Source organism: Sceloporus undulatus, chromosome 4 (genome assembly GCF_019175285.1).
Source record: "Sceloporus undulatus isolate JIND9_A2432 ecotype Alabama chromosome 4, SceUnd_v1.1, whole genome shotgun sequence".
In the NCBI taxonomy this organism is placed as follows: Eukaryota; Metazoa; Chordata; class Lepidosauria; order Squamata; family Phrynosomatidae; genus Sceloporus; species Sceloporus undulatus.
In genome coordinates, this window is record NC_056525.1 from 109,438,124 (window position 1) to 109,450,140 (window position 12,017).

The following is a 12,017-nucleotide window of genomic DNA, read 5'->3' on the forward strand; positions in this document are numbered from 1 at the left end:
ATAGAGCAGTTTCTTTAGGGCTCCATCCTGTGTTCAAAAATAAATACTATACATCAAAGATACTTATTTCCACAAAAGCACACACAGAGAGAGAGAGAGATATTACACTGTACATCAGATCAGTAAAAAATGTTTAATTTTGTGCGTAATGTTTAATGCATAGGTAATTAAAAATAGATTAACTTCTTTAGTTGCATGAAAAATACGTCAAGTTTGTGTTTTTACCTATTGTGTCTGGTAAAATACGAGTAATAGACCAGTCCCCATTTTACTTGATGTAGCAACTATTTGTGGAATTTAAAAAACCCTTTTCATGACACTAGTTAAAAAAAACTAGGAGTCTGTTTATCTCAGATTTATTATTCCAGAGGCACTTATATATATAGAAAAAAATACATTTATATAGCGCCTTTCCTCCCAAAGCGCCATAAAAGCTACAAAATATTAAAGGACAGCAATCAGTTCCCACTGATGTAGGAGCCATCTGTGATCAGTGGAGTTCCAAATACCACCAGGCCAAACATGAAGATGAATCATGCAACATGAGGATCAACCATTCTTGCTGACTTTCCCATCATGCCAAAACATCCAGTTTAAGCATTCATAAGAATAGCAATCAGCATACAAGATCATAGTACAAATTCACAGCTGCACCATATTTCTGGATTGTTTTGCATGACATTTGGAAAAATGTCACTTCCCTTAAACACTGCTCCACTTCAAATAGGCTTCCTCCACTGGGGAGGTGTTTTGATACACTCTTAATGAAAGTATGGCTATGGGAACATGAGATGTTATAAAGGCCAGGCATTTTCTGAACACCAAGTTCTTCTTGGCTTCTTATCCACTGCTGTGGTCAACAGATTAGTTCCATTGGCTAATGGCTACTGAAGTTAATCTGTGCTACTTGACAAAAATTAACAGAGTTCATACTCATCATTCTTATTAACCAGAACTGCAACACATCTGGGCTTCTGCAAAAGATGCTATATAAACAACAGGTGCTTTCCAGTTAGTGACAAAAATACAACATTCTTTTAAAAACCTCAAGTCTGCGCCTATCAATTTTAGTGCAGACCTTTCTGAAAAAGAATACAAATATTTAAAAAGCAGCATTTACCACTCTAAAAAAATTACGGCTATTTTTAAGAACAGTTGTGTCTGAGAAAGCCAGCCTCTCTAGAACAGCCACTACAGAATAGTTAATCTCAAAGAAAAGGATTACATTAAAAAAAATTGTTCACTGGTAACGCAGAAACCTGGTTTACAGAACAACTGCATGTACATCTGAAATCAGGTTGCCAACCAATCTATAATCTGTAATTACTATGCCAACCAAACTATCTGTGATAGCTGTTTAATATCTGATTTTATGATATAGTCCTGATGTATTAACCCACTGCAGTGTATGTTGGCTGACTCAAGCAATTCCAGAATCAATGTTTGAAATTGCTTTTTTAAAAAACAACAGATGCAGAAGGGCACCTGATTGCCACATTAAGTATGAAAAACATGAAGGGACAACAAAAAGTCCAATGTTAAATCACTTTTAAGTATTACTGTTAATTAATCCTGTTATGGCTCTCTGTGGATTACTTGTATAAAACTCATGGCACTTATAAAAACACTTCTAACTGTTCTCTTGTGAGTAATTCAAGAACAAATTAATTTGTCACCTGGCGGTTTGATACGTAGCAAGCCTTTTGTCAAAAGGGGGCACAATTCATGACTGAATGATAACTGAGAAAGCATACCAATTTTACACCAAAACAAAAGAAAGAGACTGATCACATTTATTTGCATATGTAGTGCATGCCTTCATATAGTGCATTTCTATAGTATAAGGGCAAAACCATGTGCCCAGAGCTCTGCTGTGCTGAAGTGCTTTTAAGTATTATTATGGCAGCTTTGTATATGTCCAGATTAGCCAACCACTTTGTTCTCAGTCCCATCTATGAGACTAATCTTGGCAATATTACCATATCATCATGGGTCAGCCATATTGGCTTCCACTTGAAATAATTTTAAAACTCCTTTGCTTTATTTATTTGGTCATTGCCAACAGATACAAATGTGCAGCCACCTCACGGGGATAATGCTCATATGTGGGTAAGCATTAAGTAATTTTTATGGAAGTCATTCATGGGAAGCACATAAAAACCACTCAAGTTCCAAAACAAATAATATTTAAAAAAATCAGTTTTGAAAGGCTCTGAACAGTTATGAGTTAGACTTTACAATATTTTTTTAAAATTCTGGCTTTGAGAAATCTGAATCTCTGTACTGTATTGTGACTACTCATGGCATTTTATTTAGAAGTCGGGTACACAGTTTCCCAGAGCCAGCAAATGGAGGCAACACTTTCTAAATTCTATTATCTCCATTCTGAAATGGAGAACATGTATTTCTCTTTGTTCTTTAAACTTTCCCATCTTCCACATTCCACTGCATCTGTCCTCCTAAAGCTGGGCTTCAAGGTCAAAATGGAACCTGCACTATTTTATTTTTGTTTATCTTGATGGGGGGAATGGAAGGATACCACTGAAAAAGCAGCGGGAAGCTGTGGAAAAGAGAACAGTATGAATTCACCTCTTCAGCTGTTAGGCCTAGAACTCTTTTGTCTCCTAAACCCAGCCTGGCTGCAGGCAGAGCCCTGCCACAACCTTGGATGAAAGAAAATGCTCACTGCCTTGGTGCAGTGCTATAACAGAAGAGACTTGTATCACCCTGAAAAGAATAATGATATTGAATATAGTTGCCACACCAGGATATGATACAGAAATTTCATGTCTACCGTGCTTGGCCCAGAGGAGGTAGCAATCCTAACATTAATAAAGGCTCTTCCCCAGAATAAGTGCAAGACAAACAGAAGTCAAATTAATTGACTTCAGCATGTTTACATCCCAGGATGAATCAATGTTACAGTGATTTAAGCCCAATTTAATTTAGGCAGGTTTTCTTTTTTAAAAAAAAACCACAAGAATAAGGATATTCTTAGTATGTAGTAATAATTAAACCAACATATACACAAATTAGTCATTTCCTACATAAATATAAATGAACTGACAGCTTCTTTTGGACATCATATTAACCTACCCATAGTAATTGAATTAAAAGAGTAAGTCAAGTAGCTTTGTTAAATTATAGTGTGCTTTGTCTTTCTATGCTCTGGGCTGTTATCAATTACCGAAAGAGGCTGTAGATTTGGGGGGGGGGGGTTGATTTAAGAACCAAATTCTACTGTGTCTTCAGTGATCTTCTTGAATTCATAATTTCCTCTTCCATCCATGTGAAGATAAAACTGAAAAGGAGAGAAAACAGATTATTAGTGAACAATACAAAACATGTGCATGCAATACATAGCCATAGCCAACAGATATAGAGAGTGTGGATTTTAAAAGGGCATCCCCTTTTAAAATTTGATTCTATAAGGAGTGTCTATACAAGAACCCACACCAAAATATTTCTCATTAAAATACAGTAAAATTTTGCACAAGTTACAGCACCACCTGGTGGCACTGGCAGGGTGCTGAAGGACTGATTTATAACCAGTGCAACCAATTGCCTCGGAATAGTCCTCACAGTTTCAACTACAAGCTCATATTTTTAAAGTCTAAAATATGCTTAAAATAATTCTGAATTCCTCATAGAATTAGAACTGGCTTGGAAACTTTGAAGGGCTCTGCAATACACTGAGCAGCAATGTTTCTCAAATCTTTGAGTTAAGCCTTCATCTTAGCTTTATGCAACCACTGGTTATTATCACAAGTAAAACAAACAACAGTTCTTTGGTACTGTATCTTAGCTAGATTTAAATTATTTTCTTTACTCAATACTTATGATGCAGGTAATAGCAGTCCAACTTTATGAGAACTGGACAACTGCCTACAGGTATGTACAGACAAATGGCTGCCTTTTAAACAATGTTCTGAATTTCTAATTGGTCTTGAATGCTACAGTTAGGCCAGTGGTTCCCAAATTTTGGTCCTCCAGGTGTTTTGGACATCAACAAGCAGAAGCTTCAGCTAGCTTGGCCAACAGTCAGGAATACTGGGGACTGAAGTCCAAAACAGCTGGAGGATCAAAGGTTGGGAACCAATGGACTAGGCTGTTAACAGTGGTCATGTATAGAGAGAATACAATTTTCTCAGTGAAACGGTTAAACTGACAGATTTGCTTCCATCCCATTTAAAACACTGCTGATAACTTTTAAAACCCTTGGGAATAAGAAATGGCAGGCAGCTATGATGGAACCAGGGGCCAATTTTCTGCTTCTAAGAGTTGCTGGAAGCCACAGAGACCGGCAAAAATGCCCAAAACCAAAACTCCAGAAGCAGTCAGAAGTCTATTTCTGGCTTGGAAAGATATTTTTAAAAAACATGCAGAGGAGCCCTACATTCTATTTAAAAAGGTACTGCCACTCCTGGAGGTTTCTAGGAAAAATAGCTCATGCAGAAAAAAAAAGATACTCCAGGAAATCTTGAGGAGTTTCCACAAAAAGCAGCTCAGGGATCCAGATGTTCTAGAGCCACACTTTGCCCTTCTCTTCAGACAAGATATCCGAAGAGCCACTGTTCCCTCCCCCCATGAATCCACGCAGCTATTTAGATGACTGTCACAGATCCTTCTCTGTGCTCTAGTGTCCTCAAAACCCCCTTGTTAAAAGTGGTTTTGTTGCATTTGAAGTAGGCTCAATCCTATAAACTGTCACACTACCAACTTCTTTCTTTCAATTAGTCTGAGGTGCTATAAGATACCTTTCCACACTGATTTTGCCGACTAACATAGCTATGTCTCTGAATTCCATTGATAAGATTTATTAGTTTCAATTTTCAATGAATACATATATAACTTTCAGTTTCCACAATTATTCTGTAAAGTTTGCATATATTGCTATTAAGCTACTATTTTAAAGAACTCTTTAACACATTTTATTGTAGAAAATAACACTTTTTAATGAAAGAGGTATGAGTTTTATGAATCAAAATATCCTAGGAATATGAAAATAAAAATAAATCTTACATCATGGTGTGTCCAGAGGGACTTTCTGTGAGATACAGTGAAAAGAGTGATACCGACCTATAGTGACAGAACACAGTTGAAGATTAAGTAAGCTTTATGATGGTAGTTTTTCACCAAACATTATTAAAATGAAATATGCCAACCTTCATTGCCTGTGGGAGATCAGAGAGTGGATCTCCCAATATTTTTGTTTTCTTCTTCTAAAAGCAGTGATTAACAGAAGGGACAGTTTGAAGCAGGTTTACAATCGGGGTGGCCTATTAACTCAGCATAGATTCCCACTATGTACTATGGTGTCTGTGAAACTTTCTCCTCTAGAATAGCAGTTCATGGAGGCAAGCAACTGGCACACTACAGAATCCACGAGGGAATAAAAGTTAACCCTATTTCCTGCCTCCAAACCAAAACTCCTAACCCCTCCACCCTGCCATCAGCTATTGTTACATTTCTTCCTTTACTGGGTTAAATATGTGCAACTAGGATCTTGAATCTAATACATACATACACATGCATGTACAGTGGTACCTCGGGATACGAAATACCCAGGTTACGAAATTTTCGGGATACGAAAAAATCCCATAGGAAAACATTGTTTCGGGTTACGAATGTTTTTTCGGGTTACGAAAAAACTTTTGGTGCTTTTTTCGGCTTTTTCGCACGGAATCGCGGCTTTTCCCCATTAGCGCCTATGGCAATTCGGCTTACGAAGGCTTTTCGGGTTACGAACGGTGCCACGGAACGAATTAATTTCGTAACCCGAGGCACCACTGTACTGGATATATATGAGTATGTATGTGTGTATATACATCTATTTCCAAAAGTCCCTTTTCTCCAGTTATTATGACTGAAAAGAGGGAAGTGATTTTCACAAATTCTTCCTTTAACCTGCAACTTCCATGCCACATCCAATGCACTTCCACAAGGTCTTCTAACCATCAGATGGGGAAAGCAGGAGCACAGAGGACGGCAGAGTGAAAATGGTCATAAAAGTTACTTCTCCACTTCTATTCACAGATGTGTCCTCTGGACTGAAGAGCTTTTTGTGTGTGGAGGGACACACAACTAGATATGTGTCCTATAGAAAAATGAAGTGGAGAGATCTACTCATCCAGATTCTATTCTGCACTAGTTAAGTGTCATGTATCTTATGCTTCTTCTTCTAGAAAACATTTTGATTCCATTTTGGTATAGGAACACATAGTACAGAGCGCCTGTGCCATATATGGGCGCACTATACATGGCTTAAACCTTATACGGAAGGTTAAGCTACTGGAAACACAATGGCATGTGGCCCTGTGGTGCATGTGCTGTGCCGAACACAAAAACACTACTCCATTAAAACAAATGGGGTTTGAGCATATGCATTTTTCCTCATACGCAGGGGTGGGGGGGGGGGGGTGGAACGGATTCCCCGTGTATGGGGAGGGCCCACTGTAATATAGCCATACTGACACTTCTTGATCTTGCTTCCGAAATGAGAACTTAAGACAATGCAAAACAAACACACATACTTTCCGACAGTGGCTGTAGATATAGCCTTCCACGTCAACGCTAACGGCACTAGTACATTCATCCAAAATGGCGAACTGGGGTTTGTGGTAAAACAGTCTGGCCATCTGCAATGGAAAAGTAAATGCTAAACAACACACAACACCATGACACAATGCTTTTATACATTTTCACTACACTCTTCCAAAATTAACATAAGGAAGCATAAATGATTACAATAAAATGAAATATATACAGCAAAGATAGAACTGTTATATAAATCTCATTTTGGCTACAATCCCCAAGTTTCAAAAAGGGCACCAGTGTTTGTAAGTTTTTGGAGTTCATGGGAGTATGTGGCACTCCAATTAAAATGTAGTACTACTTATGTTTAGTACACAAGTAGAGAAAGTCTGGCTGTCCAGATGATAATGAACTAATATTTCCATAATTTCTCACCAACATCCAGACTGGCTGAGGCCTGGCCACAGAAACAGGAGCCCAACAAAGGCTGGAGGGATCCAGGTTTCTGATCCCTACCTTTGTGCACAGATTTTCCCCCAAAAAATCTTTTTGCTTTCCAACTGAAAACAATCAAAATAAGATCTCAATCTAGTACCATCTTTCAGATTTATGAGAAAGACTGTTGTAGCCCATTAGTAGAGCATGTGATTGGCATATGGAAGGGTTAATCCCTGAGATGCTAAAAAGCTACTGCCAGGCCAAGTGTAGGACTAAACAGACAAACATTCTGAGCCAGAATATGACAGTTTCTCAGGTTATCATTACTTTAAAAATGTTGTTAAGAGTCAACTCACAGTTTTTAAAATTATTTTCAACACAGGCATTTTAAAACGTTTTTTTCATATTTAATACTGGGCAGCAATTTTACTTAATCTCTTTTTAAAAGGGTGCTTGAAAAGGGAAATACATACTGCCATTCTCTGTTTTTCTCCTCCACTGAGAACATCCATCCAGTCCTGAACACTATCCCAGCCTCCTTCACGTTCCAGGATCTGACCCAATTGGACATTGTCTAAATATTCCTTTAACACCTGTATGTAAAACAAACAGATCAATATGCTTGTAAATGTAACTTCTTCATGACTTCAAATTTATCTAAGAGCCTCATCCTCGAAAGGATTTTTTTAAAAAAAGGTTCTGACTTCTAATAGTTCTAGGCCAAGGGGAAATCTGATCACCATTCTCAATCCCCCTAAGATAGGTTACCCCCATTAGTATTGTGCTACATTTCTGTGAAGCTGCACTATGACTTTCACAGTTTGCTCTCTGACTTTTGCTTTCAACCTCAGACAGGAATAGATACCATTACTTCATCTTAACTTGCACTGGGACATTCAAATCAGAGAAGCAAAAGTGAGAACTTGAATCTTTTACAGTGGGCCTTTGGTATCCACTGGGATTAAGCTCTAGGACCCCCTGTGGATACCAAAATCCATGGTTGCTCAAATCTCATTATATACAATGACACAGCAAAATGGTGTCTGTTATATAAAATGGCAAAGTCAAGGTTTGCTTTTTGGATTTTTAATATATATACGGTATATTTTCAAGCTATGGATGGCTAAATCCATGGATGCAGAATCTGCAGATACAGAGGGCCCAGCTTTATGTATCTTTGTCTCACTCTTACAGTGAGACCACAGACACAAAACCAACAGAAATTGTTATTCTCCAAGATGTCAAGTTAACTATCTCCAACATCTCCTGCTCCAAGGTTAGGTCAAAGACATTCTCTGCATGTAGGCTGGCCTGACAGATTTTGTCCCATTTATCTCCCATCCTACTCATGCATTCTGTATTTAATCTCAGCTACCTACGTGCCCTAGCTTCTCTCCTTAGACTTAAGAATGAACACGTATGTGGATGCTTGCAAAGTTTACCACTTGAGTAAAAGTGTTACCCACACTAAATGCATGACAAAGTAGACATACATCAAAAGTAAATTTACAGGATTAGTTTTTACAAGGCAATCTCTGTGCTGCTGCAGAACTCCAACTGGACAAACTGGTCCCTGCAGCAGCTTAAACAGCTCAGACCACATCACACAGCAGCCATAGAGATACATTTATCTGTGAAGTTCTTTACAGATCTACAAATCTACAAAGAAGTAAAGAATGACAACCAAATCCAAGAACTGACTAGGTATCTTTCTCCATCACTCCTGGTATTTTTGCAATTGTTTTAGAGATTTTCATCTTTTAAACACTGTATCTCTGATGGAGAATAAGGTCTCAGAATGTGCATTTATTTCCTCTCCCACTACAAATCTTTTATTTAAAAAACAGATATGCTTTTTTCTATTAACAGAATTTTTCTTCTCCTCCACACACATTAAAAATAATTATACCGTAATTCTAAGAAAGGCAACTGGGGAAAATTACCCATAAAGTATCAAAATTGGCTGCATTCAACCACATAAGATTTACTTGAAAGCGAAAGACAAAAACATACTAACATTAAGTCAAATATTGTATAAAAGCCTTAAATCCAAAACACATTGCAGAAATAATCCAGTCTGAGACTGCTTCAACTGCCCTGGCTCAGTGCTTGGGAATCCTGGGAATAGTATTGTATTATGGCACCAGGGCACTCTGACAGAGGAGGCTAAATGTCTCACAAGTTTCTAGAATTCCCTAGTATTGAGCCAGGGCAATTAAAGAGGTCCCAAACTGGATTATTTCAGAAGTGTGTTTTGGGCCTTAGTTTCCTTATATTTGTTATGATTACATTCTTTTTGTATTTGATAGTGAGCTTTGCATTTCTTGGCCTTTGCCATAAAAATCTGTCTATAAAAATAATAGAATACTTCAAAAAGTTATTTCACCTGGTCAGAGATCCCTTTTCTTCTCTGGTCTTCTACAGTGTCTGGATAGATTACTTGGTCTCTGAGAGTTCCAAGAGTCATATATGGCCTCTGAAATTAAATGATAAAGAATCAACAAACACTGACAGACTTTAAAAATAAGAAATGTGAATTATTATGGTGATTTGCTTTACCTGGGGAACATAAAACAACTTTCCTCTCTCAGGTTTAGTCAGACAGCCACCAAACAGAGGCCACAACTACAATTGGAAAAGAAAAATCAAACAGTTCAGGAAGTTGTTATTTTGTAGTTACTGATATTAAAAGTGTTCTTATTCTTGTGTTTTCATACCTCACCAAGGACACGGAAGAGTGAACTCTTTCCACAACCATTTGGCCCACAAATCAGAACATTTGCACCAGATTGTACCTGAAAATGAAATCAAGGCACAAAGCATTTAAATCTTAGGAAAGCTGAAACTAAGAGCAATAAGCATACCTGCTGAGATTGCATGGATCTATCTAGAAATTTAGCCTTTCTAATCTTCAGCCTAGTAGATGGGATATTTCACTAAACTCCAGTCACATTTTGGTACAGAATTCACATAGAATGAGACATACAAAGTAGCCATTTTATAATGTTGTCACTTCAAGAGTTTTAAACAATCTCTCTGGGGTTCAGATGTTTTTTATTGTTTTACCATGACATTTGCCTAAGTATTCAAGATGGAAGCATTTTTTTTAAAGAATTAAAAACAACCAAATGATTTGCCAGTCACTTAAAATTGTGTGGTTCTGCTTCCTTCCTGTTTTGTTAATTTAATTCACTATTTACTTATTTATATTCCACCTTTCTCACAACATGAGACCTGAGGTCACTTACAAGGTTATAGCTTTATAGCTTTTATAGCAGACACAGTAATCTGGAACTACAAGTAATTACAGAAGCAATCTGACAGCATATTTACTGACAGGAAATAAATACAACTTAGTTCTGTGAAGCTAAGTAAACACGCTTGGAATTGAGGTGTAAACTGGCCTATATGATACATTAAATCTGTTTTCTTTCCTGAATTATAATTGTGCTGTATCATCTTATGATATTCAGGACTGTTCTAAAATCTTAAATGAATGTATAGATTCCCATATGATAAGAAAGCTTTACTGCAAAGAATTTTACTTGAGGTAAAATTTAAATTAATTTGTGCAACATGTCTCTACCAAATTTTCCCACTATCACCACACATTACAATTTTCAGAAATGTCTCCTGACCTACCAAATATGTTTTCTGGGAGCTGGGCAGAGAAACCTGGATCCAATCAATTATTTCAAGGATAAAATTTGATTGTGACCACATACCTCAAAGTTGAGATCTCTTATCAAGATATCACCATTTGGTGTTGCCAATGGGACATGGTCAAACCTTCAAAGAAAACAAACATAAGCAAAGGTTACACTTGCTAAGTTACTGCTACACAACATAATAAACTTCCAAGACGCTTTGCTAGGATTTATATTTTCATTATTAAATCCAAATGCAACAGAAAACGTTATTTGGGTCAAAGAGATAGCAACTAAGCAGGGTGACAAAAGAGACAACTATACAAAGCTACAGTATGTCAGGTTAGATGACTGGTCAGTTTGGTGCAGCACTGCTGAACCCAAATGGTGGAAATTTTCTAAAGACTCTGACAGTGATTATGGATGCATCTGCAAATCTACAATTTGCATAAAATTTTAATTTTGGCATTTTTAATTATGTGCATTTATGGTTGCTAATGTTCTTTCACAAGATGTCTGATAAAGAATGGTGTAATCATTCTTTATACAGTCCCCTTTACAGTTACTCATGTGAACAGGCAATGTGCACAGAAATGGTTTGTGACTACCAGCAGCCCATCATCTGAGTGGGGGGCACCTCAGCTTTCCGTAGCGGGATGAGATGCCTCCTTGCTTGGACTACCATCTTCCTACAAGACTCTCACCCTTGGGAATGTGTGGCTTCCCCCTATCCTGAAATCCATGCAGTCACATAATAGCTGAGCCAGGCAGGTTCATCCACACAGGCCTCTAGGCTAGGCTTCCTGAGGTTCTAGAATGCTATGCTGTCAGGACTCTAAGAAGAAGCCAACTTGTACAGAAGTCTAAGAGGGTGGCTTCTGTAAAGTTCAAACATGTCAGTGGAAGAGACAGGGCATGTGTTTTGGGGAACAGGATTACAAGCATGGCCCCTTAGCCCCTTTGTCAGTGCTTTAAGCTTTTGGGCACATACCCCATGGAGAAGATCTAAAGCGAGTGCTGAATATTTAAAGCATTTTAGAAATGGGAGTGTATAAAACTGTGGGCTAATTAGAAAGATTTAATATCAAGCAGGAAACTTTATTTACTTGATAATATTATCTGCTATGACAATTCTTCCAGCTCCAGGAATCAGTGGGATATCTTGCTCTAAATCTGAATCTGAAATTACAAACAAACAGACACAAATGTTAGGACACAGACAGGTGTTATCATAAGTTAAATATTTGCATTAAGATTGTCAATTACCTTTCTCTTGTGATAGCATGGTCCGTTGGTATTTGCCACTATTTAATTCTTTCAGAACTTGCATTAATTCTGTAATTCGAGCTGTGAAACTAAAATGAAAGATTTTATTTAAGTGAAAAACATTAATAACTT

At 37.5% G+C, this 12,017-nt stretch overlaps 1 protein-coding gene across 2 annotated transcripts in view; it reads right to left on the reverse strand.

Annotated features, from left to right (window-relative positions):
* Positions 1-340: 340 nt before the first annotated feature.
* The window catches only part of ABCD3 (ATP binding cassette subfamily D member 3), a 45,300-nt gene continuing 33,623 nt past the window's right edge, over positions 341-12,017 (reverse strand). For both annotated transcript variants that reach the window (XM_042462712.1, XM_042462711.1), the window contains exons 14-23: positions 11,886-11,974; positions 11,726-11,798; positions 10,698-10,761; positions 9,690-9,767; positions 9,532-9,597; positions 9,359-9,448; positions 7,446-7,565; positions 6,534-6,638; positions 5,023-5,079; positions 341-3,301 (exon numbers count right to left, since the gene is read on the reverse strand). In XM_042462712.1, the coding sequence (XP_042318646.1) occupies positions 3,224-3,301; positions 5,023-5,079; positions 6,534-6,638; positions 7,446-7,565; positions 9,359-9,448; positions 9,532-9,597; positions 9,690-9,767; positions 10,698-10,761; positions 11,726-11,798; positions 11,886-11,974 (820 nt within the window). In that variant the 3' untranslated portion in view covers positions 341-3,223. The remainder of the gene's footprint in view (positions 3,302-5,022; positions 5,080-6,533; positions 6,639-7,445; positions 7,566-9,358; positions 9,449-9,531; positions 9,598-9,689; positions 9,768-10,697; positions 10,762-11,725; positions 11,799-11,885; positions 11,975-12,017) is intronic.